The sequence below is a fragment of the Leucopleurus acutus genome (assembly GCF_964270905.1).
Source record: "Leucopleurus acutus genome assembly, chromosome: 7".
Taxonomy (NCBI): Eukaryota; Metazoa; Chordata; class Mammalia; order Artiodactyla; family Delphinidae; genus Leucopleurus; species Leucopleurus acutus.
In genome coordinates this window covers 67,576,644-67,600,761 of record NC_139150.1, presented here as the reverse complement: position 1 = coordinate 67,600,761, position 24,118 = coordinate 67,576,644, and the positions used below count along the sequence as shown (strand labels likewise).

General features: G+C 38.3%; 1 protein-coding gene across 2 annotated transcripts in view; it reads right to left on the bottom strand.

Moving 5' to 3' along the window:
- Window positions 1–24,118, bottom strand: part of ADAMTSL1 (ADAMTS like 1) — a gene marked incomplete at both ends in the record, with an annotated part of 462,446 nt that overhangs the window by 358,313 nt on the left and 80,015 nt on the right. For both annotated transcript variants that reach the window (XM_082843595.1, XM_082843596.1), the window contains one exon: window positions 1,975–2,211. In XM_082843595.1, coding sequence (XP_082699721.1) covers window positions 1,975–2,211 — 237 coding nt within the window. The remainder of the gene's footprint in view (window positions 1–1,974; window positions 2,212–24,118) is intronic.

Genomic DNA, 24,118 nt, shown 5'->3' with positions numbered 1-24,118 from the left:
GTCACCATTCTATTCAGATATTCTCTAATTTACATTTGTCCCCAAATCTAACAGGTCACACTTATAAGAATCTAAGTTGAGGAGGCATGATTATTCTTGCTTCAGTTGCCAAGTTACATGAAGCCATTTGGCGGGGTTAGTTTAGGAAAAAAAGAGGCCACATTGAATTCCCATGCAGCAGAAACAAATGAAACCTAATTTGCAGGCCAATCTTGTTTATTTTGGTTCATTCATCAGTATAATATAGTACCCACGACTCTGGACTAGATATCAGGGAACCTGAAATTTAATCCCATTTCTTCCATGACCAACCATATAACTTTCAGAAAATCACACAACTTTTCTGATCCCTGGTTTTTTCTCATTTACAAAATGGAAATCTTTTTTTTTTTTTTTTTTTTTTTTGCGGTACATGGGCCTCTCACTGTTGTGGCCTCTCCCGTGGCGGAGCACAGGCTCCCGACGCGCAGGCTCAGCAGCCATGGCTCACGGGCCCAGCCGCTCCGTGGCATGTGGGATCTTCCCGGACTGGGGCACGAACCCGTGTCCCCTGCATCGGCAGGCGGACTCTCAACCACTGCGCCACCAGGGAAGCCCCTGTCTTTCTTCGTTCAAACACTACACATACATAAGAAATTATTATTATGTTTATTTGCCATTCCCTACAACATAGTCCCTTTCTGTATATATTTGCTTTACAATTCTCTGTCATTCCCATAGCTTTTGTAGATTCCATAATTACATCTCAACACCACTGAGAGTTCTAGAGAAGGAAGCAAATACCAAGTATCACAAACGGTTCAAATATACTGCTTTTTAGGATGTTGATTAGATCACCTCTTAGGCCTTTCCTAGCTTTAAAATAGTAAAATAGTTACTGATATGTAAACATCACTCCATCCTCCTACCCAAGAAGTGCCTGGACTTGTCACAGCTTATTTGTCCCATGACTCTAGACCGCATGAAGGTTTAGTATGTCTGTCTCTCTCTCATCTACACAGAACCTCGTAGGACGTCTCATACCTCTTGCAGTCATTCACACTACAACTATTCCTTTCACATCTGAAAACAGATTTAGCTTTTAAATAAACATGTGAATTTGAAACAACAAATTACTGAAAGACATTTTAGGTTTATTCTTATATGGCTAGTTGTGATATCAGAAATTCTGAAGAGAGAAACATTTCAGCCAATGTCTTCTTGGGAGAGGCAAAGATTCTCAAATTGTCTACTACGTGAAATTTAAATGTATAATCGTCAAGTATAGCACACAGGAAACGGTAGCAACTGCTTGTTCCAAAAACTAGGCTGGTCATCCTAATCCAAAGCCTAGACTTTGAACTCAAGATGGCAAACATATTAACTCTCCCTCACCTTACTCACTCCCCACCTAAAGTAGACATTGAAAAACTGATACCAGAAATCAAATCTCTTTGCTCTCCCTGTTAAAGATTTACCTGGCTGAATTCGACCTAGTTGACACTGCCATGCCTTTTCCTACAATTTGTCTAAATTTTCAGCATGACTGTAGTCACGATAGAGAAGCAACAAGTTCTCGTACAGTGTACGTGCGGATTTTAGAGCCAGTCTCACCTGAGCGATTCTGAAGCTCTAAGTAAACGAAAGTTGATGCCTCTGAATACAGATAAACACACACACACATCCCACATTATTTCAGGGACAACCAAGGTAGAGGTCATTTCAGAGTCTAGTACAAAAGTGATACACAATGTTGAAGAATTTTGGTTCTTCTCTATTGAAGTGAGACTCAAAGGAAGAAGAAACTCTAGTCCACGTTTCCTTAACACATAATACAGCTCTTGTAGCTTTAACAGAAGCTGAACCTCAATTTTCAAATGGGTCATCGTTTGTAAACTCTAGAAAAAGTAACACTGATTCAGATAGCAGGACTACGCAAAAGCTACTGACACAAAACCCTCTGGAAAAATAGAGTGAAAAGAAGCCAGCACTTACTTGGCACAAACCGCTGATGCACATATCCAAAGATTCTGTGTAGCAGCGAGTCCCATCTAAGACTTTAGGTGCAAGTTCAACCACTAGGGCTGTTCCTTTGGCCTGGCACTTGAGGGAACATGGGTTGTCGGGGTCGTTAGACACAGGAAGCCATTCATAAAACTGGCCGTGGTGCTTGACATCATTATGAGCTGAGCACTGCTGCGCTCGGAAATCACCTGCTTCTGGTGGGCAGTCCTGGAGAAGAAAAAGAGGGAAGGGAGAAGCACAGGTTAGGAGAACAGCCTCAAACAGAACACTAGAGCAGCTATGTGCTCCAGGTCTTAGGAAACAAAGCAAATGTTCTGTCGTTACAGATGGACCCTCCCATAGTATCTGAAAGGTTATATGATTATTTGGCCCTCAGAAGGGACAGATTTGAGAAAAGTCATCACCTTGAAATATATTTTCTGATAGAAGTGAAATGGGAAAGAAACCAGCTTGAAATAGATCTGACGGATACTAGTTGGGAAAGTAACCACCCTGAAATATATTTTCTCAAAGATGTTTATTTGTCCGTGGAGTGCCTCCACATTGTAATATTTTTGTTTCCTTGTAATTTAAGTAGAACTGAGTATAGTCACAGGGTTAGTTAAAAGTATCACTGTCATTTTCAGTTCTGATACCAAAAGCTATGACAAAGTGTTATTTTAGCAACTAGGAGCAAAAAGTTATGATGATTTCGTTCAAAATTTTTTGTGGGGTTGTTTGTGAGTTTTTTTCTAAAGCAGTATACTTAGGCTACACAGTATCCAGAATTAAACAGGGAGACCAAAAGAGAGAAAACAGCATTTACACCTGAATTTCTTTGGCTTCAGGCAGCATGGCTGAATGTCTTGGACTCCCTCCTCAGATGGGAGTTGGATGCAATATGGTGGGTCTCTATGGGCCTACGTTGCCTTGTGTTTAGAACAGAGGCAATGATAATACTCAGCTCTCAAGGTCATAGTCAGAATTTCATGAGCTTCTGTTGGCCATATACTGGCACAAGGAAGACAGTACATGGTAGCTATTATTGTGATTATTTAATGAAGCCAGTGAAGAGAAAGTGTTGTTGGAGAATTAGGAAAGTCTCTGAATTTGAAATCACACTGTATGAGACCAGCAGAAAACAAGAATGTTTTACATATGTGTGTGTGTGTGTGTGTGTGTGTGTGTGTGTGTGTGTGTGTGTGTGTATATATATATAAATATATATATATATATATTTTGCTGTACGCGGGCCTCTCGCTGCCGTGGCCTCTCCCGTTGCGGAGCACAGGCTCCGGATGCGCAGGCTCAGCGGCCATGGCTCACGGGCCCAGCCGCTCCGCGGCATGTGGGATCTTCCCGGACCGGGGCACGAACCCGTGTCCCCTGCATCGGCAGGCGGACTCTGAACCACTGCGCCACCAGGGAAGCCCTACATGTATATTTTATAAATGGAATTTTAAAATGTAAAACCATAACTAACCATGGCTATTATCTAATAAATGATAAACTATAGTGAAAATAAATATGATTTAATTTTAAAAAGACAAATATCACCTATCCCTCGGAGAAGCTGTTTGATAAGTAGGTCTATTTTATTGTACATGCATTCAGATTAGGATTTATTATGGAAGATTGTAGAATATCCATCTACAAGGATGGATATTAATGACAGGGAAGCCTTTCATTAAAATTTTTTATCTTAAATAATGAATTTTCATGTAGCCTTTTAGCAGTTCCTGATTACTACATTATCACTTTTAAGAGTTCTCTTTTACAAGGTTTCTTCCTCTGAAAATCTATTTACATTTAAATAAACATTGTGAGAATAACATTATGCTATTTTATAAAATGAAATCCTGACTCTTTCCTCAAATTTCAGTGTTACTATTAAGTAGCATATAAGCCTTTAATATTTCAGAAAGCATTAATTCTTCCTAGGCAAAATGGGTGTAAACAATTACTTATTTCAGTTGAAATTAAACTAGCTCAAAATACAATATAAATTCTCGGGCTTCCCTGGTGGCACAGTGGTTGAGAGTTCGTCTGCCGGTGCAGGGGACGCGGGTTCGTGCCCTGGTCCGGGAGGATCCCACACGCCGCAGAGCGGCTGGGCCCGAGAGCCTATGGCCGCTGAGCCTGCGCGTCCGGAGCCTGTGCTCCGCAACGAGAGAGGCCACAACGGTGAGAGGCCCGCACACCGCAAAAAACAAAAACAGAAACAAAAAACAATATAAATTCTGAAAGGCATTTTATTGTTAGTATCATATATGTTCTCAGAGTGAATAAAATGTAATACTAAAGGAAAAGAATAAATTTTATTTATTCTTTAAATAAATAAAGTATACATGTGTACCCAGCAAGGCTTAAGTGATTTTGAATACTGTCTGAAAAAAATTTAAAGATCATTAAACCAGTCAATAAGTGTGTGTTACACTTTGTTGTGATAGTTGTTTGTTGTAAGAAATAAAATAAAACTCACAATATGCAAACCTATGCTATAAATCACGGAACAGGTAAATTGTATGATGCAACACAAACTATCTGAACTCAAATGTTTAACCCCATCTCCTTTCAGACGATGTGTTCCAAGATAAGAACACAAACAAACTTAACATTAATTATTCATGAACTTATGTTCCAAAGGCAAGACCACAACTTGCCCAGTTTACAAATCCTACCATTCTCCAACTAGACCTCATTTACTAGCTTCTGTCCTGAAATAACCCTGTGATTAACTACAGCCCCAAACTCTACAAGTCTTCTTCCCTAAATTCCCCCATCTGAGAAACTACCGGCTGTCAAGGTGCTTCTTCCCCTTGTTTAGCAAGTTTAATAAAACCAGCTTTATATGATTAACACGTTTCCCTAGTGGCCGCTGCATGGGGGCTCCACAGTTGAACTGATAGTTTAATTAATAAGTTTTAAATAAAGTATTTTCAGTTGCATAATACCTGTCATTCCAAGAGTCAGCTGATTACTCAGTAGAACAGAAGAAATACTGAAGTGGACTCAATAGAGCAGAATACTGAGCAAACTGTTTAGCATGGTCCCAAACTTCCCTCATAATTACTTTTACCTTCTTTTTCTATAAATAAAAGTGAATCAGCCATAAGGGAATTTCAGGGTCAGGTTGAATCACCTCTGCATTAAGTAAGAAGGATAATATATAATTAAGAGACCTCTGAGTATGAACCTGAGATACTTTTCTGTATTTATCCAATTGCAAGAAAGGAGTGTCAATTACATTTTAAAATTGATGTTACATCATCTTAGTACAGACATAAAACTCCTACAGAATCTCTTATGAGTCCCCGCTGTTCAACAAAATGTGTTGAGTCTTCCCACCTTTACTAAAATAAATAAGACTGAAAGTCAGTCAAAAGTAAAATTACCAAAAAGTGAAGCTAAACTATTAAGACTTTTTGGTTTTCTTTTCAGTGACAAAAAAGTAGACATATCTACACACATCACAGAGAATCAACAGGCAGACAGATGTTCCTGTTTGCCATTCACCTATATCTACTAGCTCTGAGAACACCTGCTATAGGTTTTTATAAACTTTCACAACCGGAGAAATGTCTCTGAGAATAATAATGTTTGCGAACACCTTTACTCACTTTTATCACTATGGTCTTTCCTCCTGCCCCTACTTCTGTAGGGGTGGGAATATATATTTTGCTAAATTGAGAATGCACTTAAAACCTGGAGTTCAGAGTTGGAAACTGAACTTGAACCTTCTTAATGTTTGAGTTTATTTGTACTTGGCAAAATGCAACTTCCTGTTTTAAGAAAAACGACTCAAGAAGGCTTATAAAACAGGTTCAGAAAGCTTCTTGGACATCAAATCGCTCTTACAAAATAACATTTTCATGATTTAAGTGTAAATGAATCAGAAACATATGAATCAAATTTCCCTTGAAATACACATGTTTAAAAATTAAGGGAAGAAGGATTTGGCAAACGCTTCTTTTGTTGAACCCAAAACATCTCAAGCATAGTTCAAGACACTCACTGAACTCCTGATGCATCTGGAATCACCCAGCTGCAGGAGTGGAAACTCAAGCAAAGTCATCATAGTTTCTTGTCCCACAAGTATCATAATAATAATGACAATAACCCTTACTTGTATACAGATTCATCATGTACAAAGTTTTTAGTTTTGAATTATAATTTGATGTATGAAACCACTATAGTTCTTGATCCTCCTAAAAGGTAGATTTAGAACCTGATAAACCTAACTGCTTTGAAAAATATTTAACATCCTATCCTGGGCATCATCTTTGAAATATCTCATAGGTACTAATGATGAAGACAAATAAAATTGCTGAAAATTCTCATAGCTCTCTGAACTAGACACATCCCCCACCAAGAACCTGGCAAAAAATAATAGTGTGGGAAAGATGCTCTGGACTAAAGACCCCCAGCTTTCAGCCAGAAACACTGTCCAGTAGAAACAGAGCAAGAGAGAGCAAAGGAATGCATTTCTTGGCCTTCTGTCTATTTCCAACTAACTGTAATGCCTGACGATTGACAACTCTGTGTCAGGCTACTGAGCTAGGGCTTCCTCACTCTGAAAAAAAAAAAAATTTTATTTAACATAGTCAGATGATCCCATGAATTACTGCATTTAGCCATTTAATACAATATAATACTTTTTCTCTCCAATTTTAAAGCACTCAATCCTAACCGTGTCAGAGTTTTCTTCTTTAAAAGCACAAAAATAAAAGCTGACCTTTAATGTACTCCCATCATAATTCATAAAGTCCGTGGAGTTCTGCCATAAATGAATCCAATTCAAAACATTTTCTGGTTAATTAACTAGCCAGTGGGAAAGATAAGATGGATCCCAGATGTCCCCTGACGATGACAGGTGGATCAGATTACATTGTGGGACAAAAGAGGGTCAAGCTTCCCAGAGTTCACTCACTGGGTGAAATGTAGAAGATTATAATCTCAGCAGCTAAGGGTGGTAGCATCAGAAAGGCTTTTAAAATGGTTCTGAGAAAATATAGATTCAGGGTCAGGAGAAAGGTAACTTTTTGTCTTTTTCAAGATGACATTTTCCTCCCTAAAGGATACCCTTCTGCTCTACCTCTATCCTTAAGTATTTGGTGGTTGGCCTTTTCTCCTAATTTTGCTGTTTCATTGAAATTATTATATGAGTGCCATGGTAGAGATGCCATATTCTGATTCTTTGGTCTTATTTATAAAGTCAATATTAATACCTGATAGTATCAAGAAAATACTGGAAATTATATTTAGGTGACCACTTGGACTGTAGTAACTGAAGAAATCTATCCTTCTCACTGCATTTCCCTATCTCGTAACTGTTCCTCCAAATTCCGTGTCTCCCCTCCATCCTGTCCTAATCACTCACCCTCCATAAAAATTACTGTGCAAGAAAACAAAATTATAATTGCTTAATAAGGTGTCTATTCTATCCTCCAGAAATTTGAGATTGCGACTCCATGATGAAAACATATATGGAAATTTATCAGCTACTTGATGACTTCAGAAAATTTTATTAGTGCTAAGTTTTACTCTCAGAATATTAGGAACCCTCAATGGTCTGATGGGAAAATGGGAAAAGATTACCATAAAAGATTCCTGCACAATAAGTAGATGGAAGCTCTGAAGAATATGCACCCTAAAGTTCTCAAATCTCAGCACATAAGTAGACACCTCTTTTATATACTTTGGCTTTACTACTTGGCTTTCTGCCTCTTTTATTTGAAGTTGAGCTGAGACTACTAAACAGTAATTATCCACTGATGCAATCCAATCTAATACGATATTTTATTCTCAGAAACATAATTAATGTTTCAATTTCTATTTCCAACTCAGACTCCCTTCTCCTGAACTCCAGTCTCATATATACAACTGCTTCCTCACCATCTGGATGTCTAAGATATCACAAATCATAATGTCCAAACTTGAATTCTCAATCCCCTCTTTCCCCCCCAAGAATTTGTTTCCTCTGAAGCCTTTACCATCCCAGTCAATGCCAATTCCATCCTTTTCAGGCCCCAAATCTTAAAGCAGCGGTTCTTACACTTGAGTGTGCATCAGAATCACCCGGATGGCTTGATCAAAATACCAGCTTATTAGGGCCCCATCCTCCAGAGCAGGGGAAACGTGCTGCACAGTAGGAGGTGAGTAGTGGGTGAGTGAGCGAAGCTTCATCTGCCATTCCCCATCACTCGCATTACAGCCTGAACCGTATCCCTCTGCCCCCCAACCCCCATGGAAAAATTGTCTTCCACGAAACTGGTCCCTGGTGCCAAAAAGTTTGGGGACCTCTACTCCAGAGTTTCTGATTCAGTAGATTTGGGGGGGGGGGTAAAGGAATTGGCATTTTTAACAGGTTCCCCAGTGATGCTGATATTGCTGGTTTGGTGACCACACTTTGACAACCACTGCCCTGGAGTGATCCTTGACTTTCACATCCAATCCATCAGGAAATGCTGGTTCTATACATAAAATTATACAGAATCTGACCAAAAACTCGGCTAAGCCACCGTCATGTCTTGCCTGCATTATTACAATAGTCTCCTAACTGATCTTCCTTCTTCTACCTTTGCTTTCCAAGAGACTTCTGTCAGAGCAGCCAGAATGACCTTATTAAAGCAGAAAGCAGATTGTGTCACATTTCAGCTACAACTCTGCCGTGGCTCCTCACTTCACTCAGATTAAAAGCCAAAACCCTCATCACAGACAGAGGTCAGGATGTGGCCCCATCACCTCCTTCTGTCTTCCTTATGCCCTTGGCTCCAGCCACACTGGATTCCCACTACGCCTTGAACACTCCAGGAATACACTTACTTTAGGACACATGCGTTATCCATCCCTTCTGCCTAGAATTTTCTTTGCCCAGATTCCAGGTGGCTAATTAACCTCAACCTCTATCAAGTCTTGCTCAAATATCACCTTCCCAATGAGACCTACCTTGACTTTTCTATGCAAAATTGCAATTCCCACCACTGATTCCTTTTTATCCTCTCAACTTTTCCTTTTTTCCTTCACACTTAATGACCTTCAAGTCACCGCATAATTTACTTACTTATTATGCTTATTTTTTGTCTGTGTCCTTCCACTAAAGTATAAGCTCCAGGAGGATGGGGATCTTTGACTGTTTGGCTCGCAAGCTATTATATACCAGTACGCAAAAGAAATTTTTTTGAGAATGAATGACTAACACATCAAATACATAAAACAGAAGTCATGTCTTGCATTGTAGAAACTCCTATTCTTAAAATCTTGCAGGGAATCTAAATCTTGATAGTTTCCTAATCAAGGAATCTTAGAAAATCTTGATGAAATATCTATTTTTTCTTCTTTTTTTGAAATACAGATTTACAAGAATACTTTTGATTTCAGACACTAGGGAAATTGAGTAGGGATTCTTGCCTACTTTCTGAATAGGCAGATTGATGTTTCCTCCAGCATGTAAACAAACTTAATAGGGCAATATGAAGAAACATAAAATGTGCTGAAATAATTTATTATTCCATAAATCGACAGTTGTAAATTTTATATAACATTCACTGTTATATGCATGCACTATAAAGCACTAATGTTAAGGTATCCAGCTTTATACCCAAATTTTGGCCACCTGCTTATACTAACATCAACATCATCATCAAAAGCATTTATTTGTGCAAGACTGCTAGCTGCTATGAAAACTGAGATTAAACATAGTCCCTGCCCTGTCTAGACAGTCTATATGGAGACAATTCTATTATATTTCAAGAGCATAATATTTAAATCTCAAACACACCACTATCAGTGCAGAGAACAGAAAATGGGGTCGATTTTGGAAGAAGGTGGTGTCACCGCAGGTAAAGGTCACTCTTGTCTCATTCTTCCTCCTATTTGAAAATACCAACAGACTTTCTTGGGACACTATATTTTCATGTATAATATATAAGACATATTTAAGAGTCCTTTGTTTTGTTCCTTTTTTTCCCTGGTATGAAAGATTTACAGATTTTCTTTCTTTTCCTTCCAAACCATCAATACTTCTGGAAAGTAAGTGCCTATGAAAATGAATCATTAACCATTTTAACGCCTTACTGTGGATCAGGGTCGGGCCCTATAAAATAACATCTTTACAGATTTGTGACCCTGTAAAATAATATGGAACGCTTAAGTTTATTCAAGCTTTGGGTGTGCCCTACTCTGGGCCCACTAAGTGAATGCTGGTTACAGGTATATTAAAGAGCTCTAAGCCAGTCCAAATGTGTTTATCCAGGTCCAGACATAAGAGACTCAAAATATATCACACAATAAATCATTAACCCCACCCTACTTACTTGATTAGAGCTTGTTATCTGAAAACAAATGCTCTGCTTGGCTAGTTTTTAATGTCTCCAGGCATTTGAGAGCTGATCTAAGTAAAAACATTTAAAACATTTCATTTTAAAAGTTCGTTTTTTTCCTACCCCGTTTGGGTAGCTTTTATTTCAGTGTGGTTCTTTTTTCTCCTTTGAACAAGGCAGACTTTTGGAATCCAATTCCCTTGAGGGATTTGTAGGACTGGTTGTTGTTTGTCATGTTAGACTCTGAAAATTCTCTCCATTTTGAAAATATTCATTCCCTGAGGGCTTTTATTGTTTTTAGTCCCTTTCTCTGAATTAGCTCCAATTTAGCAGTATCTTTTCTTAAATCAGCATTTCTGACTTTTTACTATTTTTTATTATTGTCTAAAATCAATGTTCTTTCCCTCCCCAAATTAACATATTTGAAGTGGTAATTTGTAATCCTTTTTGGAACATGGCATACAATTTCATTTTAAAAGCATTCAAGTCTACAGGGTTTTTTTGTTTGTTTTCAGACTGCATTTACCAAAATATTTGTGGTGGACAGTCAGGTTAGAGGAAGGACTCATATAAGGGAAATATTTTAGCATGTAAACACTTAAGCTGTTACTACTGCTGGGGCCTGCTGCATAACAAGTTCTTTATGTTTCTATTTATAAGTGGGAAAGGTAATAAAGCTTGATATATGACAAAGGAGCAAATACGGAGGCTGAAGTTGTCTTCCGGTGCTTATGCCAGCTGCTTAATGAAAACTGGAAAAAGATACCATCCAGAGCAATTCAAAGATAAATACAGTCATCCCCCGCTTTTCCAAAGTTCGCTTTACGCCATTTTGCTTTTACGAAAGACCTTACATTAATACCTGCTTTTGCCAACCAAAAGAAATCCGAAGAGGATTTTTGCTTTTACAAAAAGAGGTGAAAAGCAAAATAGTGTTCAGTGTTTATTTTGCAGCAGGCCTAGACACCCACCCCAAGCAGGGAAAGTGGCACCACCAAGCTCCTTCCCCAGGAACTACACTCTGCATCTCAGCATCAAGCCTACATTTGAACGGTGTCTATGAGCATCCGTGCTTTAACTCCATTTATTCTGTGCATCTGTTAGCAAGATGCATCCTAAGGTAACTGCTTCTTTGTTTTATGCCATTTCAACTTAGAAAAGGTTTCATAGGCATGCTCTACTTTCAGATAGGGGAGAAACCTGTACCATGTTAGACAATTCGGAGAAGACCATAGTATTCTCTTCTCCTCTTCTCCATCCCAGTCTATAACAAACTGCCTAGTGTTGCCTGCAAGCTTAACTTCTTTTCGGCTGTCACTGAATCCTGACAGCTGTCTGTTTTCCTGGCACTGTATCTAATCAATGCTCTTTTTTGGAGGCATGTAATACAGTACCATGAACACCTCTTGAAACACCTCTGTCCTTGAGTTCTTGAAATACTTCTGGGCACTCGATAGGTACGTTTTTTGAAGCAAGCAATTTAAGGTTCCCGAGTTAGTTCCTACAAAGCTGACATCAGGCTGCTATTTGAATTATTATCCAGTCAGTTCACTGAAGTTTATATTAGGAGTGAAGCTGCTGCCCAACTTGGAGAAGGTTCCAGGTCAATGGGTAGAGGAGAAAGACAATAGATCTATTCTCCAATCAGTGGAATGGAATAGTGCCTCCTCTCAGCCAGATTCCTCTTTGGATGGTAGATTCTAACCCTGACCACAAATACAAGTCATCCCGGCAAGAGACAGGTTTCCAAAGAGAGGAAATCAGATGTCCTCAGACTGTACATGGTACCAGTGAAGATTAGCTGAGTCTTTCCTTGTAGACTGTGGAGTGAGGGGAAAGAGTAAGATTACCATGGATAAAACGATCCAGAGCTTAATGACGTTCTCTTCCTTCCCTTGTCTCTTCCCAACTTCTAGATCAGAATTCCTATTCCAGACACCCACATTCATGATTTACTACATAAACTGACCTTTTAAATGAAGTATTCTCAAGCGGCTGGAAGCTTCATCATGGATATGGTGACAATACTTTCCACAGCAAATGTCAGAATTCATGCTTGATAAATTTGAGGATACTTACGGCAACACCAGGGAAATCATTGAAAGTGGGATTATCTCAGAAAAATTGGGTAGCCATGGAATCAGAACAAAGCAGAAAGTAAAACAAGCAGGGTGGGGAGTTTCAACTCAATTGGTGTCAGGCAGTGGTCCTGGGTAGAAGGGAGACACCCTCCCCCACAGGTTTGCTGTAGGGTAGAGTAAAACCTTCCCAGAGAAAGAGTGCACCCTTCCGTTTACTGTGGTCAAGTGGGACCTAGAAATTGTTTGCTATCTTTCCCCAGTTCCCTTTCTAAATGTCCTTATTTTCTCCATTCCTAGGAGCCCAGGACCTACATGCTGTCACAAATCATACCTCTGCCTTCTCTTTTCACATCCCAAACCTCCTCTTTACCCTGCACGAGAGGATGGGTCCGTCACTGCTCCTTTAATGCTTTTCTTACCAGCTTCCAAATTGGCAGCTATAAACTGGACAGCTGGGCACTCTTTTCAGAACCCAGTGAAATGCGTCAGTTCCTAAAAAAACCCCAAAAAAGTCTATCCCTCTGAAGGATCTCAATATTCACCCTGGCATAAAGGGGACTGGCGCTGTCATGGTGTCTCTGTAGGCAAATGGGACAGAAATGAGTTAGTACCAGTAAAACGTTTAAATCAGTATTGGCACATAGTAAGCACTCAATAAATGTCAGGTATTATTAATATTACCAACACCAGGGAGGGGAGCATTATACAGCTCCTGGGGGCTTCAGAGGAGCCTGAGACAGTGCTTGTTTCATCTAGCTTTGCCTTCCCCATTGCCTTGCTGCCTCTAGCACTACTTTATTTAGTTGTTTTCACATAATTTTAATTAAAGGGACTTAAATGAACGTCTTACCATATGAGTCTAATCAAATACTATCCTGTGCCAAATTTACTGGGTTATAAGTTTGACGGATGACAACACTCAACTTTGTTTATGTGTGCTCATGCTTCTTAGTTTGTTGATCTTGGACTATGGACATATTTTAAGAAACCAAAAAAGAATTAGAGAAATATATTTCCTGACCCCTAAAACCCAGTATTTTCAGGTTGTCCTCTGAAGCCTGAAGCACCTCCCCCGAGCCCCAGTCTCATCCTGAAGAGCCCTTGGCTTCCAAGTTGATTTTCCTCTCCTCTTCCCCTAAAACTTCCATTTCCTTCCGTGGGCTGTACTAGGGAAGAGGGACGACGAAAGCAAACTGATTCAAGCTATCTACAGTCAGGTTTGGATGAATCACAATGCCTTCTAATTAATCACTCCCAATAGCTATGAATTTCCATGTGTTCACAAAACACGGAGACACTAGCTGAGCACTAGGCTAGAGTGAAAGGTCAGATATTCTCCCTGCCTTCATGATGCTCACAATTTAAAGGGGGAAGATAGGTATTGTGACCATAAATCAAGCTTTTATTCTAACGATAGAATTACAGGCAGAATGACAGACAATTCAAAACTGGAGGATAAGTTTTGGACAGAAGTCACCTCCCTTCTTATTTGGTCTCCTTTAAGGCTGAATCTGAAAAAGGAGTGAAGGAAAAGGGCCGCTGAAACGGTTGTTCCCCCTGAGTGTCCTCAGTTTTGCTATGAGGTCAGTCTGCTTTCTCTCTTCTATATGGTGTGACAATACAACAAATACCTCAGCAGGTTTCTGAAGGGAGCTGACCTAGCTTTACCCGTTCCATAGCCTCAGATCTCCCCTCTTCTCTCCATCCACCCCACACCTTATATCAGAATAGCTGCCATTCCCTCAGTGCTCTGCTGCTCTGGCTTACATTATCCAGCATGGCCTCCCTGTATTCACCTGGCTGAGTCCTTAAAGCTTAAGTATCACTTCCTGGATTCCTTCCACGACAACAACTTCTTATCCTCAGGCTGAGAGAGGCAGCTCCCTCTGAGATGCCATAGAATCCTATACATACCTTCATCCTTGGACTTAACACACTATATTATATTCTTGGTTTACCAAGGGCCTCGTAACAGCCTGGCACAAAATCAATGCTAAATAAATATCTGTCAAGGATTGGATTAAGGGACTTCCATATGCAACAATATATAGAGCCAGATATTTTGACAAAGCTTCCCACTACAGAACACCTAAAAATTCTACATTCAAGTAAAAATAACATTTAAAAAAATGTTATATGCACAACTGAACTGGCAAGGAAGTTTCCATAGAGACAAAAAATTTGAGAAAGCATAAATTCACAGAGGAAATTGATGGATGTCCAAAAAGGATCTGTTGGTTTCTGGTGGTTTACAACTTTCCATTTTAGTAGGCTATAAGAGCAGGAGACAATGGATAAAGTGTATAGACTGCAAGATGTGGAAGAGGATCAAATCCCCTCATAATGCCAAGACCCTAAGCAAAACCCTCAGAGAAAGAGTAAACTAGGAAAAGAAACAAAACACTTAGCTTCTGGAAAAGGCCAAAAAATGTAGATTGTAAAAATATTAGTGGTTTCTGGGTATGGAGGAGGGAGCAATGAATAGGCAAAGCACAGAAGATTTTTAGGGCAGTGGAATTATCATATTCCCTATAAAACTACAATGGTGGATACATGTCATACATTTGTCCAAACCCATAGAATGTACAACATCAAGAGTGAACTCTAATGTAAACTATGGACTTTAGGTGATAATGATGTGTCAATGTAGGTTCACTGACTGAAATAAATACACCACTCTGGTGGGGAATGTTGATAGTGTGGAAGGCTGTGCATGTGGTGGGCAGGGGGCACATGAGAGATCCATATTTTCTGATCAGTTTTGCTGTGAATCTAAAGCTGCTGTAAAGTTTATTTAAAAAAATCAAACGGGCTGATATCAACAAACCAAACCAACTCAGCTTCGTGAAGGGAAATAATAAGGAAACTTGCCTATCTCAGCTTGGCTATGGGTTAAGGATGGGGCTAGAATTCTCTTTCAGAATTCCTAACAATGGGACTCACGAGAGTTCAGGACACAATTCGCACAACACGGACAATGGAAAATTTAGTTTAAAATGGTCTTGATGATCTTGAGAAAGAAAAACGGAGCTGGAGGAATCAGGCTCCTGGACTTCAGACTATACTACAAAGCTACAGTAATCAAGACAGTATGGTACTGGCACAAAAAGAGAAACATAGATCAATGGAACAGGATAGAAAGCCCACAGATAAACCCACACACCTATGGTCACCTAGTCTATGACAAAGGAGGCAAGATATACAATGGAGAAAAGACAGCCTCTTCAATAAGTGGTGCTTGAAAAACTGGACAGCTACATGTAAAAGAATGAAATTAGAATACTCCCTATCAAAAAAACAAGCAACCTAATCAAAAAATGGGTGGAAGACCTAAATAGACATTTCTCCAAAGAAGACATACAGATGGCCAAGAGGCACATGAAAAGATGCTCAACATCACTAATTATTAGAGAAATGCAAATCAAAACTACAGTGAAGTATCACCTTACACCAGTCAGAATGGCCATCATCAGAAAATCTACACACCATAAACGCTGGAGAGGGTGTGGAGAAAAGGGAACCCTCTTGCACTGTTGGTGGGAAAGTAAATTGATACAGCCACTGTGGAGAACAGTATGGATGTTCCTTAAAAAACTAAAAATAGAACTACCATATGACCCAGCAATCTCACTACTGGGCATATACCCAGAGAAAACCATACTTCCAAAAGATACATGCACCCCAGTGTTCACTGCAGCACTATTTACAATAGCCAGGACATGGAAGCAACCTAATTGTCCATCAACAGAGGAATGGATAAAGAGGATGTGGTACATATATACAATGGAATATTACTCAGCCATAAAAAGGAACGAAACAGTACCATTTGCAGAGATGTGGATGGACCCAGAAACTGTCATACAGAGTGAAGTAAGTCAGAAAGAGAAAAACAAATAGCGTATATTAATGCATATATGTGGAATCTAGAAAAATGGTACAGATGAACCTATTTGCAAAGCAGAAATAGAGACACAGACATAGAGAACAAATGTATGGGCACCAAGGGGAGAAAGGGTGGTGGTGGGATGAATTTGGAGACTGCGGTTGACATATATACACTACTATGTACAAAATAGATACTAATGAGAACCTACTGTATAGCACAGGGAACTCTCTACTCAGTGCTCTGTGGTGACCTAAATGGGAAGGAAATCCAGAAAAGAGGGGACATATGTATACATATAGCTGATTCAGTTCTCTGCACAGCAGAAACTAACACAACATTGTAAAGCAACTACACCCCAATAAGTAAAATAAAATAAAATGGTCTTGGTTAGTACTGATCACCACCTCATTCCAATATCATCGTCCTCAAAAGCAAATGTAAATTCTCCCAGAAAGTACACATGTAAATCCAGGCTACAAGAAACTCTCTCTTAAATGCCAACAATCATGAAAGCACATAGAAATATCACAACATATATGAGGAAACAAGGTAACATGAGACGATAGAAGCAAGAAAATCAAACCGACAGAAAGTTACCATAGTTAAATTATTAGACACAGGATACAAAATAAGAAAATACAATGTACTTAAGAAAAAATTTTAAAAAGAATGGTGAACATATAACCAAAGAAAAGTGTCATCAGATATACTTTAAAAAGAAACAAATAGAACTTAAGTAAATGACAATTATAAATGACATTAGAAATTTGATATGCGGAATAAAAAGCATATTAGTCACAGCAGGGGAGACGAACTGTTCAATGGAAGAAAGAGTTGAACAAATTATACAAAATCCAGGACAGAGAGACAAAGATACAGAAAATATGAACAACAGAATAAGAAATATGGATTATATAGAGCAAATCATTTCCTGAGAATTTTCCAGAAATAATTAAAAATACAAATCCCCAGAGTTAGAGGCCAAATGAAAATCAAACAGGATAAATAATGATCTGTTCCTACACAAACTATAGCTAACTGAAGAATGCCAATAATAAAGATAAAATCATAAAAGAAGTAAGAGAGAAAAGACAAAGGAAGAAGAATTAGAATGACAGCTGACTTCTCAACAGCTACTGTGGAAATTAGAAGTCAGTGGACAATTATCTTCATGTTGAGAGAAGATAACTGTCAACCTAGAATTATTTTCACAGCAAAAATAAATTTTAAGAGAAATAAATACAGATATTTTACATAAACAAATATTTTACAGAAAACAACTAAGAGAACTTATTTTCACTGAGCCCTCACTAAAATACCTCCTAAAGGATATACTCCAGATTGAAAAAAATAGAGCCTTGAAGAAGATCTGTGATTTAAGAAAAAATATGGATCAAAGAACATGGAATATTTTCAAGTATACCTAAATAAACAATGACTATATAAAGTAATCTGATAATAAAGGTGAGCTGACTATATAAAGCATTGATTGTATAAAATACTAAATCTGTGAGGTTAGTAAAAATAGAGCTAAAACACATGACAACAAAAGCTCATAAGTCTGAAGGAGGGAAATCAGAGTTAAACTGTTCTAAGAGATTTAAATTGTTTGATAGGCAGGTATAGATGCTACTTAACTTTGGTCTTCAAGTATGCACATTAAAATTTAGAGTATCCATGAAAGAATAGAAATTGATGTATAACTTTAAAACCAGCAAAGGGAAAGAGTAATAAGGAAAAGAGAGTCTGAATAGTTCAAAGAAGGCAAGGAAGATTAAAAAAACCACTGGAAAAACAGGACAAATAGAGATTACAATATAAGATGGCAGAAATAAATCCGTATTACCAGTGAACACAGTGAATGCAACTAGAGCAAATAAAGCAAAAATCATCAGATTGTAATTAAAAATTTGTTTACATTAGATCCTCATAAACTTAAAGATAGAGAAAGGTTGAAAGTAAAAGAAGAGAAAAAGATGTATGAGACAAACCTAATCAAATGAAAGGTGGATTGGCTATATTAATATCAGATGAAACAGATTTAAAACCAAAAGCATTACTACAGATAGAGATGATCACTACATTATGAATAAAGGTTAAATTCCCCAGAAAGATAAAACTATTTTAAAATATATATCTATCTAATAAGACAGGTTTGAATTATTCCAGACTACAAGGTGAAATCGGCAAATTAACCATTCAAGTATAATAGTTTTAAAATCCTTCTCTCAAGCAGGTTAAAAAAAGAATTCATTGAAGATGTAGGAGATTTAAAAAACACATTCAAAATGCTTGACATAAATAGAAGTTTACACCCTCAGATCAAGGAATACATGTTCTCTCCAAAAACACATGGATATTAGGTCATAAAACAAGTCTCAACAAACTTCAAAGAAACAGAATGCAAAGATCATTTTAAAAAACTCACAATGCAGTTGTTAGAGATTAATAAAGAAAGATAATTTTTCAACTGCCGTATATTTACAATTTAATAAACAGGCTTGTAAATAATTTATGACTTGAAGGGACCATAATGGAAATTGAAAAATACCTAGAACTGCATGATAATGAAAAATCTCCTTATCACACCATGGGAAGCAACCAAAGCAGTACTTAGTGGAACATTTACATGTGAAAACAAGACAGGCTGAAACTTAATACACTAAGCATCAAACCTAAGGCATTAGAAATAGTACAGTAAAATAAGTCCAAAGAAAGTAGATGAAAGAAAATAACACAAAGACCAATGAAACAGAAAAAACAAAACCATAGACTCAACAAAGCCCAAGAGTGGTTATTTGAAAAGACTAAAAAAATAAACTTCTGACAAACTTTATTCAATGATAAAATTAAGAAAAAAGAAATCCCAAACATACACTATAAGTGATGCAAAAGTGGAGACAGCTATGGATTCAGCCAAAGTTAAAAGATAGTTACAGGGCCTCCCTGGTGGTGCAGTGGTTGGGGGTCCGCCTGCCAATTCAGGGGACACGGGTTCGGGCCCTGCTCTGGGAGGATCCCACATGCCACGGAGCGACTAGGATCGAGCGCCACAACTGCTGAGCCTGTGCTCTAGAGCCCACGAGCCACAACTACTGAAGCCTGTGCGCCTAGAGCCCATGATCCGCAACAAGAGGGGCCACCGCAATGAGAGGCCCACGCACCACAATGAGGGGTGGCCCCCACTCGCTGCAACTGGGGAAAGCCCAGGCATGGCAGCGGGGACCAAACGCAGCCAAAAAATAAATAAAATAAAAATAAATAAATTTAAAAAATATATATAGTTACAGAAAAAATATGGCCAACTTTAAGCCAAAAACTTTGAAAACTTAGTCTTAGAAAAATAATTATTCAAGAGAGAAAGGGAATGATTCAAGAAGAAGCAAAAATAATAACAATAAAAGTAAATATGTACATAGAATTGACTATGTATCAGGCACTGTCCTACATTGTTTATGTATACCCCCTCCTTTAATCCTCACAACAACCCTATGTGGCCCATTTTACAGACCAGTAAACACAGGCACAGTGAGGTTAAATGACTTTTACACAGCTAATAGGTCAAAGTTGAGATTAAACCTAGATAGTTTGGCTCCAAATTTCATTCTTTTGCCCACTATGCTATGTTTTGTATGCCTTTAAAGAAATTCAATCAGTTAATTAAAAAATCATCCTACAAAAAACCCCCAAAAAACCTCACTCCTGATTTTATAAGCAAAGTTTACTAAACATGCAAGGAACAGACAACTGTATCTAAAATAAACTCTTTCAAAGACTAGAAAAAGAGAGAACATTCCCAATTCATTCTATCAAAACCAGATAAGGATTGTGTAAGAAAGAAAATTACTCATAAACATAGAGGCAAAAGTCTTAAACAAAATATTAGCAAACTGAAACCAGATGCTATGCAAAAAAATATACATGACCAAGTTGGGTATATTCCAGAAGTACACCCACAAGATTAGACACAAATTAAAAAGTCATATAATATCAAGCACTCGCAGGGGTATGGAACAAAAACGTGTACAATTCTGGTGGGAGTGTGAATTGAAGCAATCACTGTAGAAAACTTTGGCATTACTTTGTGAAGTTTGAACAAGCACTAGCTTGCTTTGTATTTGTTTACTGTCCTTTCTGATTATTTTTTCTCTAACTTCTATTTAATTGGTAAGATTCCCTTTAATTTCCAGTATTTCTTCTTCTTGTTTTGAAACTAGAGATTATATTTCTATTCTTTTAATGGGTATTTTATTTCTTTTTAATATACATTTCAACTTAAATTTTCTAAAATTCTAACTTTATTTTGTTTCTATCATTTTCCCAAAGGAAGGAAGGATTTTAATACATGCTAAACACTGAGAAGCTATTAACACACAAACGTGAAATAAAAACAAAGCTAATGGTCAACAGTTGGTTTACTGACTGTATTCATTTTCTATTTGCTGCCTTAACAAATTACCATAAACTTAGGTGTTTAAAACACAAATTGATTATCTCACGTTTCAGTAAAACAGAAGTCCAGGTACATGGCGGCTCAACTGGGTCCTCGGCCTAGACCTTCTTTCACAAGGTCAAAATCAAGGTGTTGCAAGGGCTAAGCTCCTTTCTAGAGTCTGGAAATGAATCCACTTCCAAGTTCATTTGGGTTGTTGGCCAAATTCTGTTTTATGGGATCGTAGGACAGATACCCCTCTTTCCTTGCTGGCTGTCAGCCAGAGGCCATACATACTTCCGGAGGCCTCTCTCTGGTCCTTGGCTGTTACCCCCTCTACCTCAGAGCAGTAATAAGTAGCACATGAAGTCCTTCTTGTGCTTGGAGTCTAATTTCTTTTGCCACATCTTTTCTGCCTCCAGTTACAGAAAGTTCTCTGCTTTTAAGGCTTCACATGATTATAATCGGCCTACCTGGATAATCCTGTCTACCTTTCCTGTCTTAAGGTCTATAACCTTAATCACACTGGCAAATTCCTTTTCACTATGTAGCATAGTACATATTCACAAGTTCCGGGGATTAGGGCATGGATATCTTTGGGAGACCATTCTGCCTACCACACTGACTATAGCTGTCAGGATAGGTTAGCTGATTCTGAAAATACAAACCTTTGGTTTACCAGCACAAAGGTTTATTTTTTACTCATGCAATCTTAGACTCTCCAGAGCAGCTGTTATCTATAAGGTAACTGAGTGACCCAGGCTGAGAGAGGATGTCCAATAGTGCTTCTCAAACTTTAATGTACGGAGGAGTCATCTGGGGATCTTGTTAAAGTGAAGATTCTGATTCTTCAGGCCTGAGACAGAACCTGATTCTCCAGTTCTCACACGAGTCCAGCAAATGCTGATGTTGCTGGTCCCCAAACAACCCTCCGAGGAGGGTTTCAGAACACAGTTTCCTTGGTCAGTACTACAAGGGAAGACAGAGCATGGAGACCATCAAAGTGACCTGAAATGGTTTCATCCTGAAAGTAATATACTCACTTCAACTCACACTGCAGCGGCCAAAGCTACTCATATGGTCATGCCTAGCTTCAAGGGGTTAGAAAAGTTCACTCCTCCCATATGCTCATTAGAAAAAGAAAACCAGGAATATTAGGGCAGGGCAGAAATGTAACGTGTGTGCATAGACAAGACACACTGTCACACCACTTTGGCCTCATCATTGCTTTCTTCTATGCCTACCCGTTTTAGGGTCCAACTTTTTCTTTCTGAACCACATCCTATATTAATTATTTTAGTGAAAGTCTGTGGGTGGTAAACTCTCTTGTCGTTGTACATAAGAACATGTTTTGATATTGCCTACACTCTTGATTGATAGCTGAAAGTACCAAATTCTACGCTGACAATTATTTTCCAGAACCACTCTGAAGATACTTAGCTCATTACCTTCCAGACTCTTCTGACTGAGAAGCTTCTGCCATTAATCTAATTTTCATTCCTTTGTGGGTCACCTGCTGTTTCTCTGATAGCTTTTAATATTTTCCTCTGATGTTGACTATGATATGTTTGGGTGTGTATTCTTATTTTTCCTGCTCAGCACGTTCATTTCAATTCTGGTCTGAGGACTCTTGTCTTTTTTCCTTTCTGGAATATTCTAAATGTCATTCCCTCCGTTCTCTTCTTTGGAAACTCCTTTTACATGCATGTTGGAAGCTTTTATTCACTGTCTATCTCTCTTAAGGTCTCTTTCATATCATGTTTCTCTGGAATTTTGAGCTGTATTTTGGATAAATTTTTAACTGCTATCTTCAGATTCACTGCTTTTCTCTTTGCAACCAGTCTAGAATTTATCTTCTCTCTTGAGATTTTTATTTCAATTACTACATTCTTTTAGTGCAAAATTTCTAATAGTTTTTTTCTTTATCCATCTATATATTTCATTTCTACCTAGTTTTCCTCTCTCATTTACTGTTTATTTTTAATGGTTACTTCTCAGTGAGTTTCTTTTAAACACACAGCCAGTTCTCAATACTCGTGGTAGTTACGTTCTATAAAGTTGACACAAACACTGAATTGGTGAATTGTGAACCGCTGCTCCTAGGAGAAATACAGTTCCTGTGTGTTACTGGTCACAACACTTTAGTCAACAGAGCAATAAGTAGCCTTGCATTATGTGTGTTTCTATTTAAAGACATCTTATTTAAAATACCTTGACGATTCATTAACATTGAACTCACAGCCAACAGCACTCTGAAAACTGAATAAAGCTTATCTAACAGACTCTTTTCCTCCATAAGCACTTCCCAGCCTTCTTGAGCTTAGAAACACTAGGCAGCACTTCAGCTGGCGTTATTTTAAACAGTGAAATCACCAAAAAAAAGCACAAAGATGGGAAACGCTTGGCGCTAAACGGACTAAATAGAAAGGAACACCTGTTTACGGTCCGAGAGCCGAAATAATAAGGCAGCATATCACCTTGTTCCACCTCAGCTGGGAACGTGCTCCTTGGGCAACTCAAAATTTGGGTCCCTCTGCGCATGTCTGCGAATGACTAAGGATAGATGGACTTCAGAAAACTGGTGAATTCACAATGACTGGAACCCACAAATAATGAGGATCGACTGTACCCATTTTAAAGTTTTTGTCAAACTGTTTCAGATACTTTTATCTGGAGTGAATGTTAATTTTGTTGGCATTCTTGGTACTGTATTTCTTGCACGTGCTTTGGAATTTTTCTTTGTAGGCTTATTTTTAATGGAATGATTTGGCTTTTCTTTTTTTCCTCTCCATCCTTATCTCTTCTAATAGTTTCGTGATTATGTCCACATGGTTCACACAGCCCCCAGTTCAGAATCTCAAAACTTGGATTTTGGGTTTTAATCTGTAACGAGGAAATTGCAAGTACATCACAGAGCTAAAGTGTAGTTTGGTAGGTGCAGTCCGTGAAGTCCAACAGTATCTTATCAACGTCCACCAGCCTTCCTAGACTCACAGTTTCAGATAAGCACTCATCCCAAGCAATAGGTCATGATACTTTTAAAAAATATTCTTTAACTGTCTCCACAGACATGCCCTCCAAACTCCTGACACGGAGTTCTCTACCTGGCTTTGGTGCCCCTTACTCTATACAATAAGTTCAGTCCCTGTTATCCCACAGGAGTTGAACTACTGCTAATCGTTGCTGACTTCCAGTCACGGAGCCAAAAAGCCTTTGATATCAGCCCTGTTCACCATCTTGCATTTTGCTTCATTTTTGGTCCAGGGACATTTTGATCTTGCTTTTGAACCTGGCTATGTCATTGTTTTATCACTTTATATTTTATCTGACATTGCTGCTTGTTTGGAAATGGAAGGAATAACAGATTGATTAGAAGCCCGCTTAGCTCTTTCCTTATACTTTTTTTTTTACAACT